Below are 14,965 nucleotides of genomic sequence, written 5' to 3'. Positions count from 1 at the left end.
GAAACAGATCCTTCAATCCAACTCATCTTAGAAAGTACTTCTTTTTATAAATGTTAAAGGAAATCTGCCTCTTACTCTCCTAAAACGCTGTTGAGGTAGTGGATCACTTGAAAGCTTTAAAACTTACAATGGAGATGTTTTGGGAAGGCTATTGAGAGACAGACAAGTGGTGTTCTAATTGAATGGTGAAACAAGATAGAGATGGTGGGTAAGCCTCCTTTTGTAAAGATCACTGAGAAGCAAGTGAAATAACCCTCTGATGAATTTCAGTGCCAGACTGCCACAGTTCAAGATGGCCCATCTGCACCTTCTCAACAGCAATTAGAGATGGACAAGATACATTAGCTTTCCCAGCAATGTCCACATCCCCTGCATTTTTTAATATTCAAGTCACTTTTATGGGTTTCTGTTGGAGCCTCAGCGATATCTATTACAGTACAGCTGCCTCTTGGCTTTCTTGACACAATCACACACTGGAGTTTGTTTCTGCAAAACTACTCTCGTGTATCTGGACTGCTTGGAACAGTCTATTTATCAGAAGTTCATCTATTTTGTTTCTACTCAAAATTAATCTGAATCTTCCATTTTGGTAACTTTTCTTGAGTGCTTTAAATGGAATTTATTCTGAATAGGAATTTGAGATCTCTAATGTTACATATTATTTCTAATGTTGCATGTCTTCTGTAATAGAATATTTTACTGTAAGTTTGGTGATTGCTCACTTCTGGAGAGTCTGATCTATGTGGAAAGCCATTAGTGTCTCTGCTGTCTATTTCTGTATGTTTGGCTAATGTGCAGTAAAAACGATCAAAAGTTATTTTTTGTGTCTTTGAATCAATGTTATAGTTCTCGAATCCCAATTTCTGCACCTGTCCTCCCCTATGCCATTACTGTTCAAGAACTGAGGCAGGTGACCTTCATAGTGCCTCCAATCAGTGTGCTGGTGTGATAAAACTGGATGTTGTCTAAGAATGTCCTTGGTCTGTGTAGGGTTGCTTTCTTTGGCTTGGGCTATGTAAATGAGTTTATCTGACTTTTCATATTGTGCACTGTGCGTATCTGTACAGCTGTGTACTGCCCCTGCTTTACCAGATGTCACTTTCACTTTGTATATTTTGACAATACTCTGGGCATTTTAATATTCATGTCTATTGCAAAGTACTTCATCCACGCAACCATTTATTTTCAGATTTCTGTTACAAGTTACATTTATGCAGATTAGCAATGATTTATCAATTTGTGAGCTTCTTTAATTCAAGGCAGTTTTCAAAAATGAATGAGGTACTCTATATGTATGAGCTTTCAATCTGATGTTGGTATTTATACAGATGGGGAAGAAAGTGCATGAGCACTCTGAATCTGATAATGCCATTAATGCTGTAGTATGTAAAAATTAAGATGTTTAGGCGATGGAGGTAAGTGTGAACTTATTTATGGTCATTTTGCACTTCAGATATCCAAAAGTAGGCAATTTTAATATGTCTTTGTAGGATTTTTGACATAAAAAATTGAGAGAATTCTTGTTTCAGGGAAGAGTTTGGGCAGTGAGATGAATATTGAAATTTACCTTTTGAAATTTATCTTATCCTGTCATCATTTGCTGATTTCATATTACTGGGCGAGGTCTGTGCATCTTGTGTAAAAAATTTCTGAGTTTCAGCATCAATTATCTAACTAAGTATTACTTTAACATTTCAAAATGTTGGTCCCCTCTTCTAACAATTATCAAATTTAGTATGAAGTTTTGAATCTCTCACTCTCTGAAAATCATCATTTGCTTTCCCTAGAACAGATGAATAATCTATGCTTTTAATATAGATCTAACTGAATGTACTGTTCACTATAAATTTTAGGGCTCGAAAAAATGTAATCAGGGACCAATTTCAATGAATTAAAAATTTTGTGCTGTGCACACGACAAATGGATTACTGCCATCTTGCGGTGTACCCTTGCATTGATAAAATTTAATGCTGGTTGGCTATCCATCAAAAGGATGAATTGTATCAGTTGAATAGCACCCACTGTCAAAAATTCCAAGGACAGCTCAGAGATGAAAGAAAATGAATACTTAAAAAGACTCGATGTGTACTTTAAGCACAGCACAGTGGATTAACACATTTTCTGGTTTGCAATGAGTGATCCACTCCGAAGGTCTAGGGTTATGTTGCTGATTTCACTCAAGTTCTTGCCTGAGCTCTTTGAAATGATAGTTCTGTGTCTTGGATGGTCATGCAATTTGATGGTCAGCACCTTTTCTAACTGTCTGGTTTCTGAACCAAATGTATTTCTCTGTTCACTTGAACTGGTTCAGTCAATAAGTCTTGTGAAAGTCATTCTCCAAGCTATACTCTATTCAGATTGGTTCCTGATTATTTGTTTTTGAGATGAATAAATTGAGGTGGGCTTTGTCAGTTTTTATAATACCACACTTCTGTTAACTCAACCATGAACATTTGAACAGTACATGAATAGTTTCTAGGCTGTGGTTGAGAGGAGGTGAGAAAGAAAAGCATGGGAATGCTTTAGTCTTGAATATGCTTAACGATAGAGCTTCCACAGCTTTGTAGGGTAGAAACTTGCCAAGATTCAGTCCAGTGTCTTTGTTTCCTCCTTCAGAGTGTGAAGATATTCAGTTATTCACATTCTATCAGCCCTGTTCCTCCTCTCACACTCAGCCTTTCCAAATCTCTGAAAATTCTTTGCATCCTCTTTGCAACTCGCATTCTTCTCCAGTTTTGTCATCTGCATATTTGGAAATTATATTTGGTCCCCACACCCGGATCACTTCTACAGATATTGAACAGCTATGGCCCTAGCACTGATCTTTGCAGTACCTCACTAATCATAATAGACCCTTTTATGCCTATTCTTTTTTTTTTCCGTCTGATAGCAAGTTCTCAATCCATATGAGTATATTGCCCCAGATATCAAGTGCTCTAACTTTGATTGCTAACCTGTGTGAGAAATTAACTCCTGCAAGGATTTTCAGAAGGCTTTTGTTATGGGCTCTGTCAGCTTTGACCATAATTGCCTTGCTTCCTGTAAGCTACATGGTGACACTGGGAACGTCTGTGCTTGGGACTCTTGGCTCTTTAATCTTTACAGGCTACCTATGCAGCATAGGCTGCTTTCTGGTTAGTTCAGTTACTTCAGTGAAACAGTGGCATTACTAGATTACTTAGTGTGGAAACAGGCCCTTCGGTCCAACAAGTCCACACCAACCGAAGCACAACCCACCCAGACCCATTACCCTATATTTACCCCTTCACCTCACACTACAGGCAATTCAGTGTGGCCAATTCACCTAACCTGCACATTTTTGGATTGTGGAAGGAAACCAGAGCACCTGGAGGAAACTCACGCAGACACGGGGAGAATGTGCAAACTCCACACACAGAGTTGCCTGAGGTGGGAATTGAACCCAGGTCTCTGGCGCTGTGAGGCAGCAGTGTTATCCACTGTGCCACCGTGCCGCATTCTTGATTCAATTAAGAAATAGCCCAAAAATATCAAAATTCTAGAAACGGAAATCTGCAGAAGGGCCTCACTGTTGCTCACAACAGCTCCATTAGCTATATTGGAGGAAGATAACATATATGTAGCAGCTGACAGGTGATGTGCCAGGCCAGCCTGCCAAGTCTATCAGGATAGGAAAGCCAAAGTTGTATTCACTGTACTTGAGTCTTGGACAAATGTGAAGTAATTCCATTTTACCTTGTGTATAGATTTTTAACTTGGGGCTAGTTACAATTTTTAATCTGATTTAAATCCAGTTGCTGCTCCAAAAAGATAAACTTTGCTATTTGCATAGTTGGCTAAATACAGAATGAAAATCTGAAGCTCTGTTTCAATGCAGAGCGTTACTCCTGTTACTGAGTAAATTTTCCTACCTCCCACATTCACTTTGTGCCATCTCTAATTGAACCACCTATTTCCTCACTCTGAGGTCTCTTTTGTTCTTAAAATTTGCATATTTTGTTATGGCTGTTGTTTTTCTACTCAGTTTCTCAGAGTTGGAGAATGTTATCATGGCGTGAGCTGGCTGAGACTGTTTCACATGTTCTAGCTTGAAATACTAGTTGCAAAAACTAGAATCAATACAGTTTGAAAACTGATGTCTGGATGGCATTCTTCTCAATTCAAAATGGAGTGCCATTTTCCTTTTCTGTTAGATGTTCAAGATGATTAAACTGATATTTCTAATGATGTTTGATAGGTGCAAGTAGTTCTTATGGGCATCTATTTGCATATTTTACTTTTTCCCAACAGAATGAGATGTTCAAAACCAATAACATTAGTTTCTGGTGCTTGGCAGGATAATGCCATGTTCTGTTTAGGTGAAGTATTTAGTAGCATGTATGGTAGCTCCAGCGCATCAGAGATGGGTCTGTATACTAATGCCAGAACTTTTTAGTATTAACTTGTACTTTCGGATTATGTGGTGACGACTATATAGGATTGAATTGATGAAACAAACAATTTTAATCCTTTTATCTTTCTTTTCTTCACTTTTCCAGCTTGCAGACTGTAAATAAATATATGTGACTGTGGATCCTGTCCCAGTCATGCCTTGATCATTTGTGCACTTCCTGTTGTCCACAGATAATTAATTGGAGTGTTTGCACTCAGAGCTGCCATGCATTTTTTTCGAGCCCAGACTTTAATTCAGACTTTTGCTATAACATATGCAGGTCATGAACTAAGAATCTGTCTTCTGCAAACTAACAGTTTTGAAGCACTTTGCATTGATTCAGGAAAAAGTGCACTTTCAGCAGTAGTTTACAATTGTGGGCAAATATTTTCACTTTGAATAAAGCAATTGCTTAATAGTTTTATATCATAGAACTTCAGCTTTTATTGTTGCATTCTTCAACTTACTTCATGTCCTGCTCTTACTTTCTTGCATAATGTGAAATAATGTGGCTGCATGATGTATAATTGTATGAGTTTGTTCTGTCATGTTGATAACTTTGCTTCTATTCCGAAGGAATACTAGAAGAAAATCATTAATTCTCACATGCTGCTTAATTTTGTGTTTTAGAACCAAAATGAAGACTGGGGAAGTTTGTCAGCAGACGATATCTTATGATTGAGAGAAATCTTAGGCTATTGGCCTGTTTTGGCCCCCATCCAGATCATTGGTAACTATTTTCCCATTTGAGTGGCATGGGTATATAATTGGGAGCATAATGAATGATGCACGTTTGCAAAATTTCCGTGGCATTAATTGCTCAATTGCCTGATGTGGTAGGAACAGATTCAAAACAAAACCACACATACTTTGAAACAAAGTAGGTTGGTGATGGTGTTGGTCCTAACTGGAATCTGCATGATGGCAATGACTTGGTGCCTTGTCGCTGCTCTTGTTGTTTACAGCTAATGTTGTGAAAAGGCAGTGCTTAATTTGCAGCAGGCTTTTTTTTAACAAGACTCTTATGTTTAAGTTCTGATCAAGTAACATTGCATTAATATTGAAGATCTAAAACAGCTACACGCTACTCTAGATGGTTTTTGAATCTTGGTACTTCAAGGTGAAATTCCAGTTGTGATTTAAAATATAAATATAAACTTAATTGGTGTTTTGTCCAAGTTTTGAGGGGAGAAAATGCAACATTACATGAAGGGTTGGAAAGGGAGCTCCGACCCTGTGGATTTATGGTATTGCAATGCTGATGATACAAGGCAAGTATTTTCTCAGTTAATTATTTTGTCAATTTCCTGTTTTACTTAAAAGTAATAGCTGCTGAGAAACATGTAGTTTTCCCTTTTTTAATTAGTGTACACAGGCTGAAAATATGAAACCAGTTACAACCATATTCCATAGTTAGCCTGCTATTCATATTGAAAAGGTGCATTTCTATTTAATGATTACGTTAAAGAGGATGTACTTCAGTTGATTTTGTTAATGAACTGGTCTACAGTTCCTCACCTTTATCCGAGCAAATAATCCATTTATTTTGCCTTCAGCTGTAACATGATGGAACATTGACAGCATAAATCATAAAATAAACCCTATAAGGCCAAAGTCTAGTATTCTGAGCAGTAGAGCAGTTTCTGTCATAGAACCCTCCTAGATCTTTGTTTTCCATCTTCTCCAGTTGTTCTATTTCCATTTTGTAATATTGAGATTAGAGCAGCCTGTTGTTATTCAAGCTTTACCCAAGATTATCTATTTGTTTAACTTAACTGCTCTGCTTCTCAATTCAATTCCTCCAGATGTTTACTATTCTTTCATAACTGCCTGTCCTTCCTAAATGGCACATATTCTTCAATATTTGGATTCCAATCCAAGTCATTCTGCACCCACGTCTCAGTAATGGCCACTAGAACATCAAACATTACAGCGCAATACAGGCCCTTCGGGCCTCGATGTTGCGCCAACCTGTGGAACCAATCTGAAGCCCATCTAACGTACACTATTCCATTATCATCCATATGCCTATCCTAGAACCATTTAAATGCCCTTAAAATTGGCAAGTCTCCTACTGTTGCAGGCAGTGCATTCCATGCCCCTACTACTGAGTAAAGAAACTATCTCTGACATCTGTCCTATCACCCATCAATTTAAAGCTGTGTCTCCTCATGCTAGCCATCGCCATCCAAGGAAAAAGGCTCTCACTATCCAAGCTATCTAACCTTCTGATTATCTTATGTTTCAATTAAGTCACCTCTCAACCTTCTCTCTCACAAATACAGTCTCAAATCCCTCAGCCTTTCCTCATAAGACCTTCTCTCCATATCAACAACATCCTAGTAAATCTCATCCGAACCTTTTCCAAAGCTTCCACATCCTTCCTATAATGCGGTGACCAGAACTGTACGCGATACTTCAAGTGCGGCTGCACCAGAACTTTGTACAGCTGCAGCATGATCTCGTGGTTCCGAAATTCAATACCTCTACCGATAAACGCTAAAACACGGTATGCCTTCTTAACAGCCCTATCAACCTGGATGGCAACGTTCAGGGATCCATGTATCTGGACACCAAGATCTCTCTGCTCATCTACACTCTCAAGAATCTTACCATTAGCTCTATACTCTGCATTCCTGTTACTCCTTCCAAAGTGAACCACCTCACACTTTCCTGCATTAAACTCCATTTGCCACCTCTCAGCCCAATTCTGCAGTTTATCTATGTCCCTCTGTAACCTACAACATCTATTGTCACTGTCCACAACTTTACCGACCTTAGTGTCATCCACAAATTTACTATCCCATCCTTCTATACCCTCATCCAGATCATTTATATAAATGACAAACAACAGTGGATCAAAAACAGATCCTTGCAGTACTCCACTAGTAACTGAGCTCCAGAATGAATACTTGCCAGCAACCACCACCATTCTTTCAGCTAGCCAATTTCTGATCCAAACCGCTAAATCGCGCTAAATCACACTCAATCCCTTGCCCCTGTATTTTGTGTAATAGCCTACCGTGGAGAACCTTATCAAACGCCTTACTGAAATCCATATACACAACATCCACCTGTTTGGTCACCATCTCAAAGAACTTAATAAAGTTTGTGAGGCACGACCTACCCTTTGTAAAACTGTTTTGACTATCCCTTACCGACTAGATTGCACCCACTTATCTCAATTTATGCAACTAGACGATCAGTTTTGTTTCAAATGCTATGTACATTCAAATATAATGCTTTCGGTTTTGTCCTTGTATTGAACATAGAGCATTACAGTGCAGTACAGGCCCTTCGGCCCTTAATGTTGTGCCGACCTGTGAAACCAATCTGAAGCCCATCTAACCTACGCTATTCCATTTTCATCCATGTATTTATCCAATGACCATTCAAATGCCCTTAAAGTTGGCGATGCTACTATTGATGTTATTCTTATAACGTCCTAGTCTTATCTGCTGGTTTGCTCTTAAATCTGAGTTCTCTATCCATTGTTATCATTGTCTGTTTATTATTTCCCACATTAATTCCCCTCTCTTTAATTTACCACATTCTGCCAAATTTGGGTCCTTGTATTTAGTTTACATCTCATTGAATGCCCCTAGTTATGTAGTTCACAATGACATTACTTCCTGTATAGTTCAGGTGTAGACTTGTCAGAATGGTGCAGATCCCACCAGCTGAAACAAAGATGGCGCAGGCACAGTAGGTAGTGTTTGGGCTCATCAGAGCGCATTTGCTCCAGGCTGATGGCATCGTTTTTTTCATGTTCTTTTCGTCTTGTTTTCTTTTCTTTCTTCCTTCCTTCATCTTCAATGCTGAAATAGTGTCGGTAGGGTAGTGGCTGCAGCTTCGATGATGTGGACCAGGACTCCTAGCAGCAGTTGTGGTGGCGGTGAGGCACCGACTGTCCGGGTCCGTTGGGGTACCAGTTTTGTTGCTGTCTTTGGATCCAGATTTCTTGAGGATTGGAACACCTTGCAGAAGCCCTAAACCCGTGTTTGAGACCCCAAATTGTACAGAAGATGAACTCTTATTTAAGCGATCGCTTTTTATACTTATTGTAGCTTAAAATGGCACCAGATTGTGGCGACAGAACACTTTTCTTGCAACTTGAAGATATATGTGACAAATCTTTCTTTCACTTGCCCCAGTATCAGTGCTGGTATCCCATGAGCCAGAACCCACTTCTCTCATACCAGTCTTTCAGCCACATTTATCTCTCAACCTTGTCTACTCTATATCAATTTGCATAGGTTCAGGTAATAGTCAGAGATTATTACCTTTTGAAGTTTCTGCTTATTTTGGTGCCGTGTTCCTCTCACTAGCTATGCAGGACTCTTTGCTGGTTGTGGCTATTCCATCGGTGCCCTCAAGGACCATGACAACTGAATCCTCCACCTCCTACTGCCAAGTTTTTCTCCAAGCCAGAGCAGGAATCCTGAACCTTGGCATCGAATGTACTCTGGACTCGCACTCTTTGCAAAGTTCAGTGTCAATCCCCCTCACTGTGGGCGGCACAGTGGCCCAGTGGTTAACACTGTTTCCTTACAGCGCCAGAGACCCGAGTTCAATTCCTACCTCTGTGCAAACTCCACACAGACAGTTGCCATTCTCCCTGTGTCTGCATAGGTTTTCTCCGGGTGCTCCGGTTTCCTCCCGCAATCCAAAGATGTGCAGGTTAGGTGAATTGGCCATGCTAAATTGCCCGTAGTGTTAGGTGAAGGGGTAAATGTAGGGGAATGGGTCTGGGTGGGTTGCGCTTCGGAGGGTCGGTGTGGGCTGAAAGGCCTGTTTCCACACTGTGAGTAATCTAATTTAATATATAATGTCCCCTACCACCATTGCATTCCTTTTGAGTCCCCCTTGGAGTGACTCCTGCATGGGCATCCATGGTTATTTTGCTCATCAATCCCACATACCCTGCTGTCATCCTAGCAATTTGAGAGAACTTCAAACCTGTTGGACAATTGCAGATGATCAGGCAGCATCCAAGGAACAGGAAATTCGACGTTTCGGGCCAGAGCCCTTCATCAGGAATGGCTCTGGCCCGAAATGTCGAGTTTCCTGTTCCTTGGATGCTGCCTGACCTGCTGTGCTTTAACCAGCAACACATTTTCAGCTCTGATCTCCAGCATCTGCAGACCTCACTTTTTACTCGGACAGTTGTAGATGCTAACACTCCTGTCTTCTTGATCCCTTGCCTGGCTCACTTGCGATCACACCCTGCTGTGTGTGCCACTAACACCCTATCGTCCTACAAGAGCACTCTATCTTAAGAGGTGTGACAGCCTCTTGATACCAAGAATCCAGGGAGCTTGCTCCATCGCTGATGTTTTGCAATGTCTGGAGTTCAGCCTTCAGCTCAAGTTCCGAGCCGAGGCTGCTACAACTTCAAGGAGTTACCACAGATGTTTTTGCCTTGAATCACATTGATGTCCATGGAACTCCCATGTACTGCAGCTTTGAAACATCACCTATACTACCATTCTTAATGTGTTTTTGATTCATTAATTATATTCACTTACATTTTTATGGTATTACATTAACACGAATGTGTATACTCTGCCCAAACTTGAGACTAGAACACACTGTAACCAATTAACAGATAACCAAACATCTGGCTTCTCTGCCTGCAGTGGAGCAAGAACCAGTTCCTATCAATCAGTTCTTTGCTTTGTGCTGACGTCACTCTCGTCAGTGTTTTTTAATTTTGGGGTAGTCGATGACTCATGCGAGTCTGGCTGTCTTCACTCTCGGAAGGCCTTGTTATCCACAGAGGCGTGCAGTGGACAAAGAAGCTAGAGCGCTCATTTGTCATTCCGGTATGATTTGGAGCAGTTTTAGCAGCACTTGATAATGTGCATTGATAACTTGAGGTGGGAGGATTGGTTATAATCAGGAACAGAGCACCGAAAGTGGAACAGATCAGGAGCTGCAGAAGTTTAGAGAATGCGTGCCAATGGCCCATGTACGTTTGGGACATTTGTGGTATTTTGTGGAGAGATTTTGCTAAGTGAATTGACAGAAGTAGATGGGTTCATGAATAGGAAGGTCAAGAATAGATGGACAGCAAGCAAGAAAATTATCCAGATTGTTTATAATTGGCACAACAGGAGTACTGCGGTTACGTGCCATGGCAAAGAACCAAAACCTGAAAATATCCCTCAAGTCACTCACTATCCTGATTTGGAATCTCAAAGCTTCCTTTCCTTCACTATCTCTGGGTCAAATTCCTGGAGATGTTTTCCCGACAGTGTTGTGGGTAGACCTGACATCTCGTGGACCTCAGCGTTTCGAGAGGTTGGCTGACCACTACATTCTCCTGTGAGTGACCGACTCCTTTGAGTGAATTAAAAAGAATACTTGGGAGGCATGTACAGAGAGAGATTACTTTTGAGAATTGAGAGGGGTCAAACGAGGTGAGGTGTGCAAAGGAGAAGAAAGTGCAGGAGGACTAAGCATCAGATCAAGGATAAGTATCTTGGTAGAAGAAAGTGAGGACGCAGATGCTGGAGAGTGTGGTGCTAGAAAAGTACAACAGGTCAGGCAGCATCTGTGGAGCAGGAAATTGATGTTTTGGGCATAAGACTCATTCCTGATGAAAGGCTTATGTCCAAAAAGTCAATTCCCCTGCTCCTCTGATGCTGCCTGACCACCTGTGCTTTTCCAGCACCACGCCAGATAGGAGACTTCTTCAAGTAGGAAGATGTTATCAGTCCTGAGTTAGATGCTCATTAAAGCCCATAAATGCTGATTTAGTCATCCAGAGTAAACTCACAATAGCAATCATCTTGCTCACAGTGCACAGATATTCAGGAGGGTGATGGGGATAAGGGCAGTGAGAGCAGATCTGTTGATCTGTTTTAACTGAGGAAGAAGGTTGGTAAGACTTAGCGCTCAGGAGGTGCACTGGACGGGAAGGTCAATGAGACCATATGGCGACAGAGCCAAGCGCCTCAATGAGTTGGTTAGAAGGAAGCTGTGGACTTATCTAAAAGCAAACCATGTATGACGTAGCTGGAAGAGAAGTATGAAGGGATGGAATGTGGAGAGTAAGGAATAGGGAGCTTTGGTGACAGTCAACAGTGAAGTTGTAGCTTTCCATTTAAATTCTTTTTTTAAAGAATTTCTGGCTTCTCTCTCTCTTCTGTGAAAACTCACCACTCCTCTTACATTTTCGTGGAATTAATTTTCCATTTGCGCAACAATCTGAGAGGTTAGTATGTTCTTTTATTTTGTCAAAAGTCTTTAGTATTTGTGTACTGCTTGATGCAGTGATGATGTTTTGAAGGCATGCCAACCAAAACTGCAAAGCAGTATACCGTATGTTACCTTATCAGAGAGCTGTCTGGAATTAAACAAAACTGGTGACCGCAGTTATCGGCCCGGCTTGAATCTTGATGTCTTAATCAAATTTGTTCATAGTATTTTCAAACTAACTCAAAGTCTTCTGTGAACACCTTCTAAACCCTGTTTCAGCAATAGCTTTGGCTTAAAGAATTCCAGATTCACATCAAACTGGCAGCTCTGAAGAAGGGTCACTTGACTCTGTTAACTCTGATTTCTCTCCAGAAATGCCGCCGGACCTGCTGAGATTTTCAAGCAATTTCTGTTTTTGTTTCTGATTTCCAGCACCTGCAGTTCTTCTGCAGTTTTTTTATTGAAGCACAAAATTGGCGCAGACATAAGTGGTGAACACCAATGACACGGAAAACAGTGAAACAGATTTCTATACATTTTGATACAAAGAGGAATATTGTATATTTGTAAAATAATTGTCTTTTTAATAAGATTGCATCAATAATATTTTTAACCAAGCAATACGTACACACTTCTTAAGCCTATGTTTTTTTTTTCCAGCAGTTTATTTCAAATCACAAACTTGGGGAGCACTACTCCTTCGTCAGGTTAAGCCTGATGAAGGAAACTTCACCTGACAAAGGAGCCCCATTCTGAAAGCTTGAGAGTTGGAATAAACCTGTCAGACTGTAAACTGTTTGTGTGATTTTGTCCATCCCAATCCAACATGGGTATGTCCAAATTGTGTAGCTGCTTCATTCCCGCAAGTGTCTCTGCAACATTCACCCTCTGCTCTCCCAGCGCCAAACCTAATCACCCTCTGCTCTCCCAGCGCCAAACCTAATCACTCTCTGCTCTCCCGGCGCCAAACCTAAGAACCCAGCTTCTTTCTTACCACTGTCTTTGCTCCACCTTCATCTGCTCCTGCCTTTTCGAGCACCATCCCTTCTTTTGGACCACACCCTTTCTGTTTCTGAGGGAATGGTCTTCCTCCCACTCTCTCAGGGGACTGGGGCATACATTTTTATTTATGAAACCCAAATTTTCACATGCTTCGCTAGCTGTTCTCTCAATATGTTCTGCCACCTTCCAAAATTGATTCACAGGTGCTCCCAAGCCTTTCTGTCCCTGCAGTCTTTAAAACTGTGCCACTAAGTCTTTATTGCCTGCCCCACAATTTCTCATGGCAAATGCATCACCTCACATTTCTCTGTTGCTTGTCTGTCCATTCAGCTAGCCTGTCTATGTCCTGTTGTAATTGATTTGTTTTGTTCTCACTGTTTACAGCTTCTTCAAGCTTGTTACAATGAACAGATTTTAAAATATTGCTGATATTCAATATTGAAGCCATTTTTATATATATCCCATATACAATATATGTAAAAAAAAAACCTGATGACCCTAATGTTGATCTTTGGGGAACATCACTGCCTAACATCTTCCACTCAACAGCCATGTGCCACAATGTTTTCAATCCTTGAGTATTTTTAGCTAAGCTCAGACTGACTCTCTCTTATTCCATGAGACTCCGTTAACCAGCTTATTTCTTGAGTCTTTGTCAGACACTTCCTTAAAATTCATACAAATAGCATCAATAGAAAAGAGTATATTGAGGGATGAAAATTCTGTTGGGAATTTTCATGTAAAGATTTAGTAGAATTTAATCATTAAATTTTGAAACAGATGAAAAGAAACTCCTCAGGATCAGTTGACAAGAGTGGGGTAGCGGGAGGCTGCGCCATGGAGTAAAGAATGAGAAATATACAGACTTCAGAAAGTTCTATATATATTATATGCACTCATACTTTTGGTTAAAATTGTTACTGATGCAATGTGGGAAATGTATGTTTCAAAAATCTGCCTGAATGCTAGAACTGACTTCTCAATTTTTAGCTGTAATTAAAGCTTCTTTATTTGAAGTTGGGTTTCATACATATTTATCTGTTAGCTGCAATAGAACCAAGTGTAAAAACAAGATTTAATGAGTATACACCTGCATTTTGTAGAGAGCTAAGATGGGGCTAGTGTTTTTATTCATTGTACATTTCTCTTTGGATAATGATGTCTGTATGTTTTGTGTTTTCAGAGTGTTCCCTTTTGTGTGTCGGGAGAATAGATGGGGTAACATGTTGACTTTAGAGAGATTCTGAGATCAGTACCTAATTTGTGTCTCCAGACATTCAATTGGAACAGCTTTCTGTCTTACTGTTTTATTAAGTTGATCTTTATTTTCTCTGGGAAGTTAGCATTTAGTTTCTCCTTATTCTGAATTGACAAGTGGGTGGTAACTCAAATTGAGATGAAACTATTTACTGCTGCTTTGCTATGGTGAAGGACATTAAGATATCGTTTCTCCTTCCTCCCCAGTCTTCCTTTTGCCATTCAAATACATTGTACGTTTTCATCAATGTTTTTGATATGTGAGTGTAGCCATTAACTGCTTAAACTATCTGCTGGTAATTTGCAACTCATTAACAAATGTAATCTGTGTCTGCAGAATATATTTTTAAGAAGTGTCTTAATTGAGCAGGGCCCTTGTTTTAGCATGCTGTTATTTGTCGCCTCCTTTAACCTGCTTTCTGATTTTACATTTGGTGACAGACTTTAGCATTTTGCATGGGCGGACCTGGAGTTTAACATCTGTTTTTTTATACAGACTCTGACTTTCACCCCACGGTTGTCAAAGTGTCAATATGATCTGCATGCTCTTTACACAAGACAATGTTGGCATTTTATTTCTTTTGTTCCCCTGTAGCCGCGCCACGAATATTTTAATGTTCCCGTGTACTAATGCCTTGGCTCATCTTGCGTGGTGGTGAATCAGAGGAGGTGACGATGGCTGCTTTGCTGTTGCTGGAATGCTGTCCTGGCCTGTGTGAAGCTGTTCATTTGAACGTAACCCAAATAACTAAATGTAACAAGAACGTCAGTGCTTTGCTCTTTGTTGTGTCCTAGCAGTCTAGTATATAGGTTTATAAGGGTGCCATGTAAATGGCAGTTTGTTTTCACATACAAGCAATTTATGTCTGTGCTGTGTTCATTTCAATCTTGTTCTTTGTAATCCTTGTTCTAATCATAAACCTACAGCATTAACTATGTCGAACTTAGCACTACGGGACCTTTTTCATCTGGATTCACTGCATTTTAATATACATCAAGCAGGGTTGCTACTCATGGTTTTGGCCCCTTTTGGAGATCTTCTGAACTTCAGTAGCTGTGATATCTATGTTTTGTTACTCTGTATTTCTCAAG

General features: G+C 40.2%; 1 protein-coding gene across 4 annotated transcripts in view; it reads left to right on the top strand.

The window, feature by feature from the left end:
* ap1s2 (adaptor related protein complex 1 subunit sigma 2) overlaps positions 1-14,965 on the top strand; it is a 118,613-nt gene that overhangs the window by 20,912 nt on the left and 82,736 nt on the right. Inside the window, exon 5 of one of the 4 annotated variants that reach the window (XR_009645255.1) lies at positions 5,042-5,141. The exons of 2 other annotated variants lie outside the window; for them this stretch is intronic. Coding sequence is in view for 1 of the 2 variants with exons in the window: in XM_060833288.1 (XP_060689271.1) it covers positions 14,469-14,504 (36 nt within the window). In the remaining variant the exon portion in view is untranslated. Of the gene's footprint in view, positions 1-5,041; positions 5,142-14,468; positions 14,572-14,965 lie in introns of those variants that run through there. One more of the 4 variants, XM_060833288.1, reaches the window with a different exon arrangement.

Source organism: Hemiscyllium ocellatum, chromosome 12 (assembly GCF_020745735.1).
Source record: "Hemiscyllium ocellatum isolate sHemOce1 chromosome 12, sHemOce1.pat.X.cur, whole genome shotgun sequence".
Lineage (NCBI taxonomy): Eukaryota > Metazoa > Chordata > Chondrichthyes > Orectolobiformes > Hemiscylliidae > Hemiscyllium > Hemiscyllium ocellatum.
The sequence above is the reverse complement of the archived record's forward strand: the minus strand, read 5'-3'. Positions and strand labels throughout refer to the sequence as shown.